We start from the raw sequence: 12,821 nt of genomic DNA on the forward strand, positions 1-12,821 counted from the left end.
CTGATGCGCCCTCTCCAATGCCTTCTATCAAAGGCATCATTGTGGCCCCTCAACCCATTTTGCTTCTCTCAGCTCCTCTTCCTTATTTTCATTAATCAATAGTTGTTCAAAATATTCTCTCCATATCCTCTTCATATCTTCATCCCTATGAATATGTTTCCATCTCTATCCTTGATAATCCCCACTTGCCCCCAAATCTGTCTTTGCCTTTTCCTCAAGTTTGAAATCTTATAGATATCCTTTTCTCCTTCCCTTCCAAGCCTGTCATTCAACTACTCTACTGCTCTTCCAATAGCTATACCTACTTTCCTACTAGAATCTTTTTCCTCTTTTCTGTGCCATTCCTCTATAACCTGTGGATGCCTTACTTTTCAGTCCTTAAATGCCTTCTATTTTCTTTTAACTTACTCTGGGAATCCTCTATTATTGTTTATTCCATATTATTTCAGTGAATCTTACTAGGTATTCATAGTGCTTTCCCTATCGAAGTTACAGCTTCCCGATCTTGTCAAACAAATTCTTTCTTTTTTCTATATATTTTCTACACTCAAGGTAGATTATGCTCATTGCTGTAGTGGGTTACAGTCTGTCATTGGTATTCATTGGTTCTGTCTTTGCTGTTTCGGCTCGCTCTAAAATGGGGACAAATTATGTAATTCAATTGGTTCTTATTTTAGATTTGAATAGTTTACTTTATGAAAAAAGTGTGTGGATTTGAATTAATACTAATGAAGGTAGAATATGAATTATCTGATTATCCAATAACTTTTATGTTCTAAAGTAAAATTATGTGCAGTATTTTCTTAAAGGAAGCTTTAAAGATATCATAAAATGATAACATTAGATACATACAACTCTTATCTCCCCAGTTTTTTCGTTTGAGTAAGAAATCTAATGAATAACTTTCCCTGTCTTGAAAACTAGAAGTCTCAGAGTAGAGAAGTGGATTTTCTGTGGGGGCTGAGAGAAAGTATAATTATGAAAGTCAAAGTAACTTCTGTTTTAAGCTGTACGCTATATGACTTCAGAAATATTACAGTATTGCACAAATTGAAAAAGAATAATTGTGGACAACACGGATTGTCAATAGTATGAATGCCAAAGATGATGATAAATCTTGAGCCATATGCATATATTTCTCATTTTCACAATTTTCTGTATCGCTTTAATGATTTAAGTTAAACAATAGGGAATCTATTATCTCAATATGGATATGTTTGCCATTTGGCATTAATGATTAATAGAATCAACTTTAAAATACTAAACATATAGCGTTAGTGGTTATTAACTAAAACTTTTTTGCTGGCTGAATTTAGTCTACTGCCTACCAATGGGTTATGAATAGATAAAAGTTAACTGTTGCTATTAGTCCTATGAATGTAGAGATTTTTAACTAAGTTGTCAGGTTATTAGATTGTATTGTAATCATGATAATGATAATGACTATGATTAACCAACGTGTCCATCGCTGCAGTGGTAGATATTAATAAACTCCAAGCTTTTCGTGTTTTTTAGATATATATATAAAAAGAGATTCAGTGCATGCCATGAATAGGTGTGGCCTCTCTTCTGTGCTAGACACAGTATGAAGATTGGCCAAGTTCCAGTGTCGACTGACCATGCATATAAGTAATACCAGATATTACCCACTTTCAGTGCTTAATGTGGAAGGCTCCAAAGATAAATGAACCATTGGGTAATGGATCCATTTCTTAATTGCAATCATGTATGGAAATGAAGATGTAAATGCTATACAGTAGGCTACATACATAAAATATACCCCCCCCTTTTTTTTTTTTCTCAACATTTTTGTTGTAAGGCAATTTTTATTCCATTTGAATGTTTTAGTCTACAAATTCTTCAAGAATATTTTTCATCATCTATAAAATTTTTCACAAGTATTGTTTATGTAGTGATTATTTATTGTTTGTTATATTTTCAGCGCTTTAACATGCTCATCAATGATAATGTGCTGGAGACATGCAAGGATTTGCATGTGAAGAAGGTTGTTTCGTGTCTTTCAACTTGTATATTTCCAGACAAGACAACATATCCTATAGATGAAACAATGGTGAGTGTTCTGGGACAAATGTTTGATACAATACTTTAAGGTAGAAATGACAGTGTTGAATTAAATGTGTATATGCTTTTTGCATATGCAGAAGATTCTACTCTTTGCATCAATGCCTTCTCCCGGCTCTGTGTAACGTAAACATACTCGGCCGGTGGCACAGTGTTAGGTTTGTGTGTATGGAGGAATGTTGTTCACTCCCATTCCCACTTATTTTGAATATATGTTAGGTGCTAATTGACTGCCCTAAAACGTAAAGTAATATACGTTTAGTAACAACTACTGTTTTGTTTTGTTTACTTTTTTCGGGTAAATCCAGAGAAGACTGAGAACACTAGGCCAACTTCTTAAGATTTGCCTAGCGGTTGTTTTCTTCTTCTTGTGTTATCTTCACTAATTCCGCAACATTTCTACATTTCAAACCTGTGATTTCCAAGGTGCTGTTGTTGGTGATTGTGGTGGGATGCAACCAACGCAAACTCACATCCTGGAATCTTACTTTCAGACAAATGTCTGCAACACAAACTTCCCCTTAATTCATCTTTTAACTGGACTATTGAACAAAAAGGACATTCGAACAAAACATAACCTTAATACTATATTTCTTATAACTAAACATAAAAAACAACCACACTTATAATTACAATCTTAACCTACTGTAAATAAAAACATTCAAATACCCCTTGAAAAACACAAACAAAACTTAAAACTAAAACTCACCGCAACCACATAATCTTCAAAACACAAAATAAATACCAGTATGTATATTGTACACGTATGTTCAAGGACACTGGCCAATGAATAAACCCAGTTGCTGCTTCTTGGTAATATTGGGAGTACCTAAGAGTCTGGTTGTTCTTGGATGTCCGGAAATCCAGTAATCTCTAGCCGCCTGCTGTCAATCCTAGCGAGTAAACAGGCTTCTGGCTTTTGCTGCTCAGTTAGGAGCTATGGCACGTTAGGGACAGGCCAATGTTAAGGAGACTGACTGTTGGTTTAGGAGCACTTATGGGAGGTTAGGGAAAAAAAATGGAAAGTTACCCAGGATTAAGCGGATGTGGCAGCAGGTGGGTAACTATCAGACACCCGCCTCCCTTTTTACACTAGTGATCACAATGGTAATAATTATAGAAGTTATTAGCAGAGATTTCCAAATAGATATGCAGTAGACAATATCACAGAGAAATTAGAAATGAGTGTGAAACTGAAGTTAAAGCACAAATGTGCAAAATCCCAAATAAACAAATGGTTTGTAGACTTCAAAAAAGGGTGCTCTGTAAACCTGCAACGTAATAGTGTACGTGCATGCCTGTTCTGTCAACAGGATCAGGAAATAGAAAAATTGTAAAATGAAAACTAAGAACTAAGAAAACAGTTGATAGAGATCATGTCCAAGTTCCAACAGTTAGAAATAAGGAACAAAGAAGTCATAGATGATGTGGTATAAAAGGGGATTAGTATCCAAAAAATACATAATAATGTAAAATCAAGGACAGAACTTAGAGAGAAAATAATCAACAAAAACAGAGTTCATGAATCTCACTAGAGGAAGGGTAGCTAAAGCCAAGAAAACTAAACAACATTCTAGAAATATAATTACCACCAAAAACAGATTCATCCCCTCTAGCAGAGGAAGATAAAATGTTGTTAATTGGAGAGGCTATGGTAAAGGACTACACTTTGGCCTGAAAAGAGGAGAAAGGTCAGGTCCTATGCGGGTGACAACGCACAGAAGATAGAAGTAGTAGTTATTAAAACTAAAACAGAGAACAAGAAGACCACTGTTATTGTTCAGGCAACTGGAAATGACCCATTCCTAAGAAAGGATACTGCTTGCCAAATAGAACCTTTGGTTGAACAGCTAGAAAAATCTGTTGTAACGAGTAGAAACAAGACCAGTAATACTATAGTTATAGGTATTCTCCCAAGACTCAGTGTCAGCCACTTCACTCTCAGTAAGGCCATGGGGATAAACGAAAGGCTTAAGTCACATGCCAGAAAAATAAAGTTAAATTTATAGATCTTTGGGACACGTTCTACAGCAAGAGAAAATTATACAAAAGAGATGGAATAAACTTTAGTGAAGATGGCAAGAGAGAATACGGAAACCAATTTAATCTCGGTCAGTACAATTACTTAACCATAGTAGCCCAAGAACAAACTAGACCCTTAGAAGATCCTCCAACAATAAATAGAGGAAATTTGGCAGAAAACTTGGATAATGCAGGTAAAAGTAAAACTAAAACAGCAGTAAATCAGGGAAACTAGCCAAGCCACAGAGAAAAAAAAAAAAAAAAGATAGAAAATTTCCTCAGAGTGGCACAATTCAATGCTTAGTTAGAAACACAATGGAAAACTTCAGGGCAATAATAACTAGCGAGTTAGATGTCATAGGCATTACTGAGACCTGGATTGAAGAAAACAAAGGATTTTATCTGAGACTATGAAATCCCAGGTTTCAAGCTTTTCAAGAAGGATTGCCTTATCAAAAAAGGTAAAGGGGTAATGCTCTGTTAGAAATCACTTAAACTATAGAAATTAAATTATAAACCAAATGTGAAATGACTGGCGCAAATATTAACACCATTGGAAAAACTTGTCCATATTAGTAATATACAGAGCACCACATCAGACAAAGAATAGGATGAAGAGCTGTATTTACTTGGACAAGAAGTTAACAATAAGCTAGCAGTCCTAATGGGAGACTTCAATACAGCAGTAAACTGGGACACTAAATTCTACATAAAAGACAGAGGGACATAGGCTACTAGAATTTGTCAACAATGAGTCCCTCCATCAGTGGGTCGATAAACCAACCATGGGAAACAACATACTAGGTATTAAGCTAACAGCAGAAGAAGATTAGTATCTAGTGTTTCAGTAGACAAAATTATTGGCAAAAGTGATCACAAAATAGCTAGTTTTCAATATTAAACTTACCCGATAATCATGTAGCTGTCAACTCCGTTGCCCGACAGAATTCTACGGGAGGGATACGCCAGCTATCACTATACTAGAAGGGGTGTACTCACAAGCGCCACCTGTGGCCAGGTACTACAGTACTTGTTGTTGACGCCACCTCACTTTTTCCTCTGTCGTGCTTCCGGCAAGACGTTCTTGGATACGCTTATGATTTTGGAGTATTGTTCACGGTTTGGTGAAGTATTTCTCTAAAATTTGCAGCTATTCGCTATACTAGAAACTTCTATATTAGCTTAGTTAGCTTTTGGAATTAATTTATGGTGACGAAGAGAGTATGAACTCTCTTTCACCTTTAAATGGCCGACCCTTCCCTTAGACGGAAGTGTTGGTGTCTAAGAGAGTATAGACTCTCTTTCTTAATTTTGCTTAACAAAAGTTATAGATTTATTTTATATCTCTCCGCCTTTTATAGGCCTCTTCGATTAACTTCCTTTTATTATAAACTTATTAAAATTAATTTTTATATTTGTTTATATTCGACCTTTCCTAATAGTAGGCGGTCTTTTCTTGGTACCGAAGTTAATTAACATTGAGCCCGTCATTTCGGTTTTACCTGTTAACATATTTTACTTTAATGTTTTTGAAAGAATTTCTTTGATAGTCTCGTACTGTTTTCAAAGTTGAACTAACGTTTTGTTTTGTCTCTGCAGTTGTTGACGTTCAGAACGTTCAACTTGCGCTCTATCGTCACGATAGAGAGAGAATGTTCACGGTGTCACGTTGCAGTAAGAGTAACCGTGTCTAGCGTTTTGTTCATTCTTTCTTAACTTAATGGTTTTAATTCTAATAAATTGGGAAATATTTCAGTTTTTTCCTTTAACAATAATATGTTTTAACGATATATATGATTGGGCTCTTCTCTCAGGTTCTAAGTCAAGAGAGAGAGAGAGAGAGAGAGAGAGAGAGAGATAGAGACGGAGGGAGAAAGAGGAGGATAAACGTTTCGTTCAAGCGAGTAACGTTGTTATCGTTTTTGCTCTTCTCCCTAGTCTCTTTAGGGGAAGAAGGTAAACGTTTCTAGAGTTTTTTCTTGTTCTCAAGCTTTATGCGGTGAGAGATTTTAAACGTAGTTTATTTGATCTAGTGTTTAGTCTCTTTCCAGCCACTGAATTATTTATCTTTCATTAGATTTTTCTGTTACATTGTAATTCTGTTTTCGCAATTACTAACTTTTGAGAAAGGATAGAATTGCGTGTTTCAGGTACAAACCACTTAAAGTTTCGAGTTCAGTGAAATAAGTGCAAACAGAAAATCAAAAGTGATAAGTGATTAGCGCAAAGTGTGTCAGTGTTGTGCGTGAGGGTACTTCTGTGCGTGCCAGTCGTCCTCCCAGTCCGGGACCTCTTGCAAGCTCCCAAGCCCAGGGGAGAAGCAATGTCGAAGGGCAAAAGGGTTCGGCAGGCCTTGATCGGCGCACAGAAGTATCCTCGGTGGTTGCGGGCGTGTCTTTCAGAGACCGTCACTCCCACCCGCAGACGATTGAGCCCTTAATTTGCTCGTCTGCAGAAGAAATTTCGGGGAGAAAACGCTGGTCTCAGGTCTCAAGACCTCTTAAACGTAAAGTCCAGACCTATGCCAGACGTACGAAGTTAGAGTTCAACAACCCGGATGCAGTCATTGGGTTAGCTCTGACTCTCCTCAGTCATCAGGTGACTGCACACCTCCTAAAAGGAGTAAGGTGCTGCCGCAACAGATCTCTTCTGTTAAGGCTTCGCCTCAGCAGACCTTAGTGTCTGCCGACCCCAAGTTGACTCTACTGCAGTCCATGCAGTCACAACTTGCGGTCCTGATGCGTGAGTGTCAGGCGGAGAAGGTTACACCTTCTCCTGCGATCGCTCCGCCTGACCGCAGTCCTGTCTGCCAGGCGTACGATGTTGAGGCTCCTCAGGATACCTTACCACGTACTGAGTTGCCAGTTTCCAGCGGTGTGCAGCTACCTCCGCCTTCCTTAAGGCAACCTCAGCAATGGGAACAGGAAGCTTTTACCTTACTTCCTCCGCTTCCACTTGCGGTTCCACCAGTGAGGCAACACTCTCTTGAGGTACAACAACCTCTCCCATCCATGAGGCAGGCTCCTCAGCTCTCGCTGCAGCGACCTCAACCCTCCTCAAGGCGAGAACCTCAACACCTTAGCCTTGCGCCTCAGGAACCTCAACTCGCGAGACAATTACTGCGTTCTGCGCAACCACTTCCTGAACGCTCGCAGCTCACACCTCAGGAACCTCAACTCGTTCCTCAGGAACCTGCTACTGCGCATCCATCAACCTTACAGCAAGCGCAACTGTTGAGGCAGCAACCTCATGCTATGAGTCAGCCACCTCAACGCATGCATCTGCTACTTTCTCCTCAACTTGAGAAATAACAAATGACAATAATAACACCTCATTACTTTCATAACTTGCAGTATGCCTACACAAACATTATGATAATGGAGGTTATTTGTCTTATCTTATATAAAAATATATATGTATTCCTTGCAATATATTTTTAACAATATCGCAGAATATGGCAAAAATATCTTCAAAACAAAAATGAATCATGAGTTATGAATGTAAGGTAAATATTATGTTGATATTAAAACCCCATGCAAGCATGCATGAAGCACTCTAGCACTGGTCATGGAATTTCTGAGAAATGTTTAACGCCATGCAACACGCTCTGCTTACCTTACAGCATGCTCTACATACAGCATGCTCTGCATACAGCATGCTCTGCATACAGCATGCTCTGCATACAACATGCTCTGCATACAGCATGCTCTGCATTCAGCATGCTCTGCATACAACATGCTCTACATACAGCATGCTCTGCATACAACATGCTCTGCATACAGCATGCTCTGCATTCAGCATGTTCTGCATACAACATGCTCTGCATACAGCATGCTCTGCATACAACATGCTCTACATACAGCATGCTCTGCATACAGCATGCTCTGCATACAACATGCTCTGCATACCTTACCGCATGCTTCTCAGTCATACATCTTTGGTTGTTGCCAACTCACTAGACTGTCAAGCAGTTTCATAATGTTGCCTTCTAGTCTGCTGCTTTTGCACCATTGAAACCCTCACTGAGAGAACTTAACTTTTCTCGGATATGGTCCCTGTAGATGAGAAAGTGCTTTTCTCCCTCCTTCTGATATTCCCTTGAGGACTCTGTCATTTGGAGAGGAGCCTTTAGCTGCGTAGCCTCCTTTGGACTTTTATTTAAGCATAACATGCTTCCAGGGAAGGTAATGGTTCCACTTCAGTCACTAACCCCGTCTGTTACCACACCTGCTCCCATAGACCTTGAGCTGTGTTGCAAAACATGCAGTCCAAGCTTAGTCCTTGTTAAAGGATTTTTTGTTTACGGAGTCAGTGTGTCACTGGGAAGACGTTCAACAACCAGCAGAAGTGACTTGTTGTGACGCAGTGCGGCAACCTCAGCAACCCGATAAGGAGTTGTCTGTACGACCCAGACAGTCTAGACAGCTTCGGGTTGTCACTGTACTTCCTCGCTTCCCCATGGTTGACAGTTCACAGACTGTGCAGCAGTACCATGATCTTGTGTCCGGCTCCGTCAGACGACTGGCTTTTAAGAGCTCCCACAAGTCGTCGCTGTCTGGAGATTCTCAGATGGACTATGGATCTGACCAAGGAACTGGGCCTCCTGGTCAATTTTGAGGAGTCTCAGCTCATCCCATCCCAGACCATTGTCTCCCTGGGTATGGATCTTCAGAGTCGAGCTTTTCGGGCTTTTCCGTCGGCCCCAAGGATCTTCCAAGCCCTAGAATGCATCCAGAGCATGCTGAGAAGGAACCGATGCTCAGTCAGGTAGTGGATGAGTCTAACAGGGACACTTTCATCGCTGGCCCTGTTCATCGTGTTAGGGAGAATCCACCTCCCCCCCTTCAGTATCATCTAGCTGCTCACTGGATAAAGGACATGACGCTAGAGACGGTCTCAGTTCCTGTTTCCGAAGAGAGGAGGTCTTCTCTCGCGTGGTGTAAGAACAGCTTTCTTCTCAAGGAAGTCTACCTTTGGCTGTTCAGAAACCCGACCGCCGTCTCCTCTCGGACACATCAGACACGGGCTGGGGTGCGACTTTGGATGGACAGGAATGATCGAGAACATGGAATCAGGAGCAAAGGACACTTCACATCAATTGCAGGAGTTGTTGGCGGTTCTTCTGGCCTTGATAAACTTCAAGTCCCTCCAGCTTAACAAAGTGGTGGAGGTGGACTCTGACAACACCACAGCCCTGGCTTACACCTTCAAGCAGGGAGGGACTCTTTCGTGAAGTTGTTCTAGATCGCAAGGGACCTCCTCATCTGGTCTAAAGATCGAAAGCTCACGCTGGTAACGAGGTTCATTCAGGGCGGTATGAATGTCATGGCAGATCACCTCAGCCGGAAGGGTCAGGTCATCCCCACAGAGTGGACCCTTCACAAGAATGTTTGCAGCAGACTTTGGGCCCTGTGGGGTCAGCCAACCATAGATCTGTTCGCTACCTCGATTACCTAGAGACTCCTATTGTATTGTTCTCCGATTCCAGACCCAGCAGCAGTTCACGTGGATGCTTTTCTGCTGGATTGGTTCCATCTCGACCTGTATGCATTCCCGCCGTTCAAGATTGTCAACAGGGTACTTCAGAAGTTCTCCTCTCGCAAAGGGACACGGCTGACGTTGGTTGGCTCCGCTCTGGCCCGCGAGAGAATGGTTCTTAGAGGTACTGCAATGGCTGGTCGACATTCCCAGGACTCTTCCTCTAGGAGTGAACCTTCTACGTCTACCTCACGTAAAGAAGGTACACCCGAACCTCCACGCTCTTCGTCTGACTGCCTTCAGACTTTCGAAAGACTCTCAAGAGCTAGGGGCTTTTCGAAGGAGGCAGCCAGAGCGATTGCCAAAGCAAGGAGAACATCCACTCTCAGAATCTATCAGTCTCAAGGGGAAGTCTTCCGTAGCTGGTACAAGACCAATGCAGTTTTCTCAACCAGTACCACTGTAACCCAGATTGCTGACTTCCTGTTATATCTAAGGAAAGTAAGATCCCTTTCAGCTCCTACGATCAAGGGTTACAGAAGTATGTTGGCAGCGGTTTTCCGCCACAGAGGCTTGGATCTTTCCACCAACAAAGATCTACAGGACCTCCCTAGGTCTTTTGAGACCTCAAAGGAACGTCGGTTGTCCACTCCAGGCTGGAATCTAGACGTTGTCCTAAGGTTCCTTATGTCATCAAGATTTGAACCTCTCCAATCAGCCTCTTTTTAGGACCTCACATTAAAAACTCTTTTCCTCGTGTGCTTGACAACAGCTAAAAGAGTAAGTGAGATCCACGCCTTCAGCAGGATCATTGTTTTCACATCTGAAACGGCTACATGTTCCTTGCAGCTCGGTTTTTGCTAAACAAGCTTCCTTCACGTCCTTGGCCTAAGTCGTTCGAGATCCCAAGCCTGTCCAATTTGGTGGGGAATGAACTGGAGAGAGTACTTTGCCCAGTTAGAGCTCTTAGGTACTATCTAAAAAGGTCTTAACCTTTACAAGGACAATCAGAAGCCTTATAGTGTGCTATCAAGAAACCTTCTTTTCCTAGTTCTAAGAACTCAGTTTCTTACTATTCAGGCTTCTGATTAGAGAAACACATTCTCATCTGAAGGAAGAAGACCTTGCTTTGCTGAAGGTAAGGACACATGAAGTGGGAGCTGTGGCTACTTCAGTGGCCTTCAAACAGAGCCATTCTCTGCAGAGTGTTATGGATGCAACCTATTGGAGAAGCAAGTCAGTGTTCGCATCATTCTATCTCAAAGATGTCCAGTCTCTTTACGAGTACTGCTACACCCTGGGACCATTCGTAGCAACGAATGCAGTAGTAGGCGAGGGCTCAGCCACTACATTCCCATAATCCCATAACCTTTTAACCTTTCTCTTGAATACTTTTTATGGGTTGTACGGTCGGCTAAGAAGCCTTCCACATCCTTGTTGATTTGGCGGGTGGTCAATTCTTTCTTGAGAAGCGCCGAGGTTAAAGGTTGTGATGAGGTCCTTTAGTATGGGTTGCAGCCCTGTATACTTTAGCACCTTTGAGTTGATTCAGCCTTCCAAGAGGAACGCTGCGCTCAGTAAGGAAGACGATCTTATTAAAGGCAGAGTAACGGTTCAAGTCGACTTCCTTACCAGGTACTTATTATTTCATTGTTATTGTGGATAACTGATTATATGAAATACGGGATACTTAGCTATCCTTTAGTCTTGTACACTGGTTTTTCACCCACCCCCCTGGGTGTGAATCAGCTACATGATTATCGGGTAAGTTTAATATTGAAAAATGTTATTTTCATTAGTAAAATAAATTTTTGAATATACTTACCCGATAATCATGATTTAATTGACTCACCCTTCCTCCCCATAGAGAACCAGTGGACCGAGGAAAAAGTGAGGTGGCGTCAACAACAAGTACTGTAGTACCTGGCCACAGGTGGCACTTGTGAGTACACCCCCTTCTAGTATAGTGATAGCTGGCGTATCCCTCCCGTAGAATTCTGTCGGGCAACGGAGTTGACAGCTACATGATTATCGGGTAAGTATATTCAAAAATTTATTTTACTAATGAAAATAACATATTTTTATCCGTTACTTCTCACATATAGTTTATTTGTTATTTCTTAATTTCCTTTCCTTATTCGTATTGTATATTTAGATATGTATCTCTTGCCTTATTTGTATTTTGTTCTAGTTGTTGAGAATTTGAACATCATAGGTCCCATAGGAATCTTGAAAAGAGTTTGATTTTATGTCTTACTAGTAAACACTTAGGTCACAAACTTAGGTCATAGGCACAACTTGGTATCATTATTAGCATTTTCCTTTCATGGATGCTTGGCTTTGTTACAATTTTGCCTGGCAAAAAAGCATAGAAATTAGTATTTTTTTTATCACTACAAGTATGCCCTTTAGGAAATAACTTTTGGATAATGTGTCATGACAGCAATGCCTTACCTCTAGGTAATAAATCTGTGGTTAATTGATTCGCTTTGAAAAGCTTGGGGATATTCTTGTACTATAACAAATAAAACTGTTTAAAGAGAAGTTGATGTTCCTTCTATTTAAAAATGTAATTCTTTATTATAATGTATTTGAATGAAATATTACCTTATGAAAATTTTTTTGTGTGCAATGATTTAAATCAAGTTTATTAATGTAACATTGGTTATGAGTCTCAATTACTATGGTTAATTTAACTTTTTGCTACTTTCAATGCTAAATCGTATTTTATAAACCAAGTATCTTGGATCCTAGGTCCAAATCCTTGTCTTCAATTTTTGTTTCATGCATTTTAGAAGAGTGTTTATTTTCCCTATTTGCTTTTCTTCAGATTCACAATGGACCACCCCACGAATCAAACTTTGGGTATAGCCATGCAAAGCGGATGATTGATGTAATGAATAGAGCGTATAATCAGCAATATGGCTGCCATTTCACTTCTGTCATCCCTACAAATATATATGGTCCACACGATAACTTCAACCTAGAAGATGGCCATGTCCTACCAGGATTGATTCATAAGGTATTTTTACAGTTTTAGATTTTTATTTTAAGGAATATTTTCTATCTGTTCTGAAAACAAGGTGTGATTTTGCACAAATAAAACCTCCTTGTTTTAAAAATTTGATGTCATTTAACCTTTCTAGTTTTAGAGGCAGTTCTACTCATTTATTTAAATTTATTCCTAGTCATTTTCCTTAAATATGATTATTTCTTTTTCCTTTGAAGATCATATACAA

At 40.0% G+C, this 12,821-nt stretch overlaps 1 protein-coding gene across 1 annotated transcript in view; it reads left to right on the plus strand.

The window, feature by feature from the left end:
* Positions 1-12,821, plus strand: part of LOC137639887 (GDP-L-fucose synthase-like) — a 73,643-nt gene that overhangs the window by 35,649 nt on the left and 25,173 nt on the right. Inside the window, exons 4-5 of the mRNA XM_068372150.1 lie at positions 1,943-2,071; positions 12,413-12,604. Coding sequence (XP_068228251.1) covers positions 1,943-2,071; positions 12,413-12,604 — 321 coding nt within the window. The remainder of the gene's footprint in view (positions 1-1,942; positions 2,072-12,412; positions 12,605-12,821) is intronic.

This window comes from Palaemon carinicauda, chromosome 4, assembly GCF_036898095.1.
Source record: "Palaemon carinicauda isolate YSFRI2023 chromosome 4, ASM3689809v2, whole genome shotgun sequence".
Taxonomy (NCBI): Eukaryota; Metazoa; Arthropoda; class Malacostraca; order Decapoda; family Palaemonidae; genus Palaemon; species Palaemon carinicauda.